The 7500-nt window shown below is 48.4% G+C and overlaps 2 protein-coding genes across 2 annotated transcripts in view; one reads left to right on the top strand and one right to left on the bottom strand.

Moving 5' to 3' along the window:
* Positions 1–7500, bottom strand: part of kcnd1 (potassium voltage-gated channel, Shal-related subfamily, member 1) — a 1001373-nt gene that overhangs the window by 803480 nt on the left and 190393 nt on the right. The gene's annotated exons all lie outside the window — the stretch shown is intronic.
* The window catches only part of plxna3 (plexin A3), a gene marked incomplete at its 5' end in the record, with an annotated part of 162252 nt that overhangs the window by 13253 nt on the left and 141499 nt on the right, over positions 1–7500 (top strand). Inside the window, 1 exon segment of the mRNA XM_039799446.1 lies at positions 2161–2343. Coding sequence (XP_039655380.1) covers positions 2161–2343 — 183 coding nt within the window.

The raw sequence follows: 7500 nt of genomic DNA, 5'->3' as shown, positions 1-7500 counted from the left end.
TTCTGGGATGAATCCATCTCCATCTCCCGAAAGCCACTCAGCTGTCTCTCACTGCGGGGATGGCCATCGCCAAACGGCTCATTTGATGTGGAGGGAAGTCGCGGACTCCTCCGTCCTTCCAGAGATAAATGGCTGACATGATCTCAGTCACACAGATGGAAAAACTCCCAGGACTGACTCCCATGTCTTTGGGAGGACTACCAGAGACTCTGAGCTGTTGCGGTGCGGAGCCCTTTACTCAAGTGGCAGCTCTCTGAGCCGATCTAGTTCAAATGTTTGCATGTATTACACATGTGACTGATTTGTGGACATGTCCAGGGTCGTTAGTGACGGTTTGTTTGTTATATTTAAAATGCTATTAAATTAAAATATTGAGAAAAAAAAAAAGCCCTAAATTCAGTCCAGGGTGATCCGATTTTGGGATTAAATACTGGCTTAATTTTCCTCAGAAACCGGCTGAATTTCTGTTTTTGGCTCTAAGTCGACACTAGCAGGCTCAGTATGCGCTCATCGGTTCTCCTCTGCATCTGTCTAGCAGACCTGTCTGTGGACTTTACTACCGAGTTATTTTACAGAGTTTTAAGGACCTGATATTTAGTAAAGAAATCAAACACCGGGACAGAAAAGGAAAGAAAGAACCTATAAATAGTGATTTCTGTGTTTCAGAGTTTCCATCGTGTTCTGCTGCTGTGATGCATCAAGGCCCTAACCCGCTAATGACAGGGTGTTAGCCAACCTCTGTGTGTGTGTGTGTGTGTGTGTGTGTGTGTGTGTGTGTGTGTGTGTGTGTGTGTGTGTGTGTCTGTGTGTATATGTGTGTGTGTGTGTGTGTGTCTGTGTGTGTGTGTGTGTGTGTGTCTGTGTGTGTGTGTGTGTGTGTGTGTGTGTGTGTGTGTGTCTGTCTCTGTGTGTCCCTGTGTGTGTGTATATGTGTGTGTGTGTGTGTGTGTGTGTCTGTCTCTCTGTGTTTGTGTGTCTGTGTGTCTATATGTCTGTGTGTGTGTGTCTCTGTGTGTGTGTGTGTGTGTGTGTGTGTGTGTGTGTCTGTGTGTGTGTGTGTGTGTGTGTGTGTGTGTGTGTGTGTGTGTGTCTGTCTCTCTGTGTTTGTGTGTCTGTGTGTCTATATGTCTGTGTGTGTGTGTGTCTCTGTGTGTGTGTGTGTGTGTGTGTGTGTGTGTGTGTCTGTGTGTGTGTGTGTGTGTGTGTGTGTGTGTGTGTGTGTCTCTGTGTGTGTGTGTCTGTGTGTGTGTGTGTCTCTGTGTGTGTGTGTGTGTGTCTCTGTGTGTGTGTGTGTCTGTGTGTGTCTCTGTGTCTCTGTGTGTGTGTGTGTGTGTGTGTACCCTGTAATTACCCTGCCCCTCCCTGGTTCTCCACACAGAAACATGAACCTCTGTCAGGCTGCAAAGAATCAAACACTTAAATCGTCTCCGTCTCATCAGCACAATGACCGAATAAATCTCACACACACACACTCACACTCACACACATCGTCAAGTAAACTTTACATGCATATACAACCCTGTCAGACACTGAGACAACACTGAGACAACACTCCACTAGAGCTGCAAAGATCAATTAGTTCTCAACTACTTTGTTAATTGTTTCAAAAAGTAAAACAGCCTGTGATTGCAGCTTCTTAAATGTGAACATTTAAGGGCGACAGCTAGAATGATTATTTTCACAGTGGATTAATGTGTGAAACTGGACCCCTTGTTAAATATAAACCGGACCCTCTGTGTTGTGCTCCTTGTTAAATATAAACCAGACCCTCTGTGTTGTGCTCCTTGTTAAATATAAACCGGACCCTCTGTGTTGTGCTCCTTGTTAAATATAAACCAGACCCTCTGTGTTGTGCTCCTTGTTAAATATAAACCAGACCCTCTGTGTTGTGTTCCTTGTTAAATATAAACCAGACCCTCTGTGTTGTGCTCCTTGTTAAATATAAACCGGACCCTCTGTGTTGTGCTCCTTGTTAAATATAAACCAGACCCTCTGTGTTGTGTTCCTTGTTAAATATAAACCAGACCCTCTGTGTTGTGTTCCTTGTTAAATATAAACCAGACCCTCTGTGTTGTGCTCCTTGTTAAATATAAACCAGACCCTCTGTGTTGTGCTCCTTGTTAAATATAAACCAGACCCTCTGTGTTGTGTCTCTTCCAGCCGAAGCAGATCGGAGACGATTTCTGCGGCCTGGTGTTGAACCAGCCGCTCGGAGGCCTGAGGGTCATCGAGGGGAACCCGCTGTACGAGGACCGCACCGAGGGCATGGCCGCCGTCGCCGCCTACACCTACGGGGAGCACACGGTGGTCTTCGTGGGGACCCGCAGCGGGCAGCTGAAGAAGGTAGGGAGGCCGAGGGAGGGGGGGCTTCCACGCTGCTGTTTGCTTCGGCTCTGACCGAGAGAAGAACCGTTTGTGTTTCAGTTTGTGTTTTGGTAGGAGTGGTGGGGGGGAAAATACCGATACAGCGTAGTATCGCAATATTTTCCGTGGCATTACTGTATCGATACACAGACGCCTAAGTATGGATCTATTGTTATATATGTGCTGGTCAGTTTGTCTGCTTGATAATCTGATTTTGCAGCAATATAATTGAAGTGAGATGAACAGACAGAGACGTGGATCTTTTTAGATAAAACCGATGTTGACAAAGTTTCCTTTTTGGGAAAAATTGGGAACAATTTGAAGTTGGGAAAAAAAGGTAATGCGTTGCAATATATCGCAGAATATTGCAATATGTTTGAAATCGCAATAATATGGTATTGTGATGATATGGTATCGTGAGGCCTGTGGTGATTCCCACCCCCTAGCTGTGGGACTAGTGTGTGCTGCTCTCTGGGGGTTTGGTGGCGTGCGAGAGGAAGGAGAGAAATGACGGCAGAGTGTTTGAGATGCTGCTGCTCGGTTGGATTCTGAGGAGAACGATTGGGCATCTGGTGAAAATCTGGTGTTGAATCTGATCGTCTGGTCCTAATACACTAGGGGCCTTATTTTAACGATCTAAGCACTCTGGGGGAAGCGCCGGGCGCCTGGTCCTAAAGGGTTGTTCTTAGTGTCTTCATTAATCAGAGGTGTGTTTTGGGCGTAACATGCAATCAACCAATCAGAGATCAGCTCCCATTCCTTTTAAAAGCCAGGCGTGTTTGGACCTTGGAGCATTGCTGTTATGATGGAGGATTTACACCCTAATATTTTTATTAGTAATCTTCTGCATGTGTGTGTGTGCTGCTGTGTGTCCCTGTGTGTGTAACAAGCATCAATTTTCAAAAAACATCATATTTTATATTTTATATTTTATTCCTCTTTTCACCCTGTGTGTTGAGCTCTCTGTTTTAGCTACAGAGTGAGACATCTCACTGCTGTAACATCTTTGTTGCGAGTTGCACATGCTCAGTAGCTAGGTAAGGACTACTAGCCAGTCAGAAGCAGAGTATGAGGGCCCTGACAGTACCTAGGTAAGGACTACTAGCCAGTCAGAAGCAGAGTATGAGGGCGTGCCCTGACAGTACCTAGGTAAGGACTACTAGCCAGTCAGAAGCAGAGTATGAGGTCGTGCCCTGACAGTAGCTAGGTAAGGACTACTAGCCAGTCAGAAGCAGAGTATGAGGGCGTGCCCTGACAGTAGCTAGGTAAGGACTACTAGCCAGTCAGAAGCAGAGTATGAGGGCGTGCCCTGACAGTAGCTAGGTAAGGACTACTAGCCAGTCAGAAGCAGAGTATGAAGTCGTGCCCTGACAGTAGCTAGGTAAGGACTACTAGCCAGTCAGAAGCAGAGTATGAAGTCGTGCCCTGACAGTAGCTAGGTAAGGACTACTAGCCAGTCAGAAGCAGAGTATGAGGGCGTGCCCTGACAGTAGCTAGGTAAGGACTACTAGCCAGTCAGAAGCAGAGTATGAAGTCGTGCCCTGACAGTAGCTAGGTAAGGACTACTAGCCAGTCAGAAGCAGAGTAAGATGGCTCTGCTACTAGCTAGAAGCTTACATTCGACTGCACCGCTGCGTGTGACCCGTTTCAACTCCAGCGCTCAAAAAATCGGAATGGAGACTCAACCAGAAATGGAAACAAAAAGAAGAATCAGATTTGTTATCCTAGTTGTTGAAGTCAGAGTGATGCCCAGCCCTCCCGGTTTGGGTTTCAGGCAGCTGTGGGACTAGTGCGTGCTGCTCTCTGGGGGTTTGGTGGCGTGCGAGAGAGGAAGGACAGAAATGACGGCAGAGTGTTTGAGATGCTGCTGCTCGGAGAAAATGGCTGCATTAATGTTTTAAAAATCGCTGTTGGCTCTCCGACTGCTTTCTAGTGTTTCCATTTAAGGAGCAGAAGGAGGAAATTGCCTTATTTATGTTTAAAATGACCGCAGGCTCTTAAAGTTCTTTGGCCTGGAAGGAAGAAAGAAAGAAGGAAACGGTTTCTCAGCTTTGATTGTCGCCTCTCAACGTGTTGAGTTTCCTGTCAGATCATCAGGTGGGTTTCTGCTCTTTAACGCTCGTTTCTTAGCTTGAAGCTGATGTCAGCTGTTGGGCAGCGCTCCTGCAGAGAAGCTAAAACCTTTATTAGCCTCTTTCTGACCAAGTAGTTACAGGAAGGTAGTTATAGGAACAGTCCACTTCTGATCTAAATACTAAATCTAATGCATATAGCCTATTTGTCATAATTTAAACAAGTCTCCCAAAGAGAAACGGGTATCTCTCTCTCAGATATCTCTGCCTGCTGCACTCTGTGTGTGTGTGTGTGTGTGTGTGTGTGTGTGTGTGTGTGTGTGTGTGTGTGTGTGTGTGTGTGTGTGTGTGTGTGTGTGTGTGTGTGTGTGTTAACCACAGGTTCCTGTTAATCCTATGATGGACATGTGTTGTGATATTTAAACAAACGAACCGTCAACGGTGACATAAAAGCCTCTTATTAACGAGATAAGTCTGAGAGACCTCCAGTGTACAGCGGTGTGTGTGTGTGTGTGTGTGTGTGTGTGTGTGTGTCTGTCTGTCTGTGTGTGTGTCTGTCTCTGTGTGTGTGTGTGTGTCTGTGTGTCTGTGTGTCTGTGTGTCTGTGTGTGTGCTGTGTCTGTGTGTGTGTCTGTGTGTCTGTGTGTGTGTGTGTGTGTGTGTGTGTGTGTCTGTGTGTGTGTGTGTGTGTGTGTGTCTGTGTGTCTGTGTGTCTGTGTGTGTGTCTGTGTGTGTGTCTGTGTGTGTGTGTGTGTCTGTGTGCTGTGTGTTGTGTGTGTGTGTGTCTGTGTGTCTGTGTGTGTGTGTGTGTGTGTGTGTGTGTGTGTGTGTGTGTGTGTCTGTGTGTCTGTGTGTCTGTGTGTCTGTGTGTGTGTGTGTGTGTGTGTGTGTGTGAGACCTCCAGCTGACAGCGGGGGGTCTCTGAGCAGGACTGGCCCAGCGACGAGCTAGCGGCCGGGGCCAGGCGCCTGCCGGCTGTCGCCTCACTTCACGGAGCTTCTCAACTCCGAAAACTTTGAAGCAAATTGTCAATTCGGCATCAATTTGCGCAAGACTGCCTATATTCAAAAGCTACACAGTTAATTTCTCGCCTAAAACGTTGTCAGAAGTGAATTTAGCGATGAATAAGATGGCGAAACTTGTTAAAATGGTCCCGTTGTTGGTCTGTCTGTACCAGAAACCAGACCCTGGTTGACCTGTAGGTCCCGATGCTGACAAGGGAACAGCGAGAAGAGCCTGCCCTGAAGTAGGAGCTGAAAGAGTTACAGGACCTGCAGCCAAAGGAACTTAAAAATCCCCAAATTGGTCCAGTTGCATCACCAGATTAAAAAGGGTTCTAGGAACTGCATGTTCTAGGAACTGCAAAAATCCTTCCGGTCAGAAAGCGGCTTTTTTTTTATGTCTCCAAACGCTGCTTAAAACCTAAAACCGTAGCTGTGTAGATGTGGTCTTTGGGTTCCTCCAGCACTGCAGGAGAGAGACGTTCGCTTACAGCTTGTAAAAGAAGCACAGGTGTGGACAGATGTTCCAGCCTTTAGCAGCGACTCCATCATAATATTATTCATACAAATAATAAGCACCAGGTACTGTATCTGATACAGTTCTTTACCTGCTTATGAAAACGCCTCCATATGTGTGCAGGCAGCTCTGCTCTTATTATTGTTATCTGCAGCTGAAAATAAGCCCAGCGTTTTGCTGTGTGTTTTTTTTTTTTCATAACACAGAGAATGCCCAACCTGTTCATTCTGCAGGGTGGATGTTATTTGCAGGCGAGACAGCCGAGCTGAGGCAGGACCGTGGCGTCTCTGCAGAGAGAGAGAGAGAGAGAGAGAGATGCGTTCACTTCCCGTCTCCTCAGAGAGCTGCAGAGACACTCAGGCTGTCGGCCGACGCCTGGACAATGTCCCACTTAGCAGCCGAGAGTGTCGGTTTTTTCCGTCTCCCTCGGAGTCGCTTAAAGACCGCGGGACAAAAAGCCGGTCCTCTCCGGTCCTCTCCGGTCCTCTCCGGTCCTCTCCTGTCCTCTCCTGTCCTCTCCGGTCCTCTCCGGTCCTCTCCGGTCCTCTCCTGTCCTCTCCTGTCCTCTCCGGTCCTCTCGGTCCCCTCCCGTCCTTCGTCCTCTCCGGTCCTCCCGGTCCTCTCCGGTCCTCTCCCGTCCTCCTGTCCCTCCTCTCGGTCCTCTCCGGTCCTCTCCGGTCCTCTCCTGTCCTCTCCGGTCCTCTCCGGTCCTCTCCGGTCCTCTCCTGTCCTCTCCGGTCCTCTCCGGTCCTCTCCTGTCCTCTCCGGTCCTCTCCTGTCCTCTCCGGTCCTCTCCTGTCCTCTCCGGTCCTCTCCGGTCCTCTCCGGTCCTCTCCTGTCCTCTCCGGTCCTCTCCGGAGGATTTCAGCACTTTGCTGTGAGCCTGAGCTGCAGAGAGCTTCACTAACACTGACAAACAGGACAGGAAGCAGCTGGAGGGGGGACGTTCTCAGTCTGGAGCTTAACGAGTCAAAGCGTTAAGAGTTCAAAGGTTTTCAACATCTCACTTTAGCGACATCTCGCCAGTCAAAAAGAGTCGATCTCCGAACGCGAATGAACGGACTCCATCGGAGGAAATGTCTTTCTTATACGAGGCTCCTTTTTCAACTGCAAGGTCAATGTTGTTTTCCACTGACGACAAAACAACCAATTATCCGTGCATTTATATGGAACTAGGCTTTAGGAGCTTTCCATCTTTACTGTCCTCCCTGTTCCGTTCTCCTCCAGGGCTGGGCGATGGGCAGAAAATCAAAAGTCACGATATCTCTGACCACATAGCTCCATATCGACACCTGTCCATTTTTGATGTGCTGGTGCTAAGAGGCTCCACCTGTGACAACTTTCCTTTCCTCTTCCACCACCATGTCTTTCCACACACACCACCTGATGGCCCCCTCCACCCCACCTACCCCCCCAACATCCACCCCCCCCCTCCTCCCTCCTTCCTTCCCTCCCTCCTCCTCCCTCCCCCCACCCCCCTCCCCTATGAAAACCCCTAATTTCCTTCTTTCCTTCCTCTTCCACCCCCCACCCCCAACAACCCCCA

Source organism: Perca fluviatilis, chromosome 5, assembly GCF_010015445.1.
Source record: "Perca fluviatilis chromosome 5, GENO_Pfluv_1.0, whole genome shotgun sequence".
NCBI classification, from domain to species: Eukaryota; Metazoa; Chordata; class Actinopteri; order Perciformes; family Percidae; genus Perca; species Perca fluviatilis.
The sequence above is the reverse complement of the archived record's forward strand: the minus strand, read 5'-3'. Positions and strand labels throughout refer to the sequence as shown.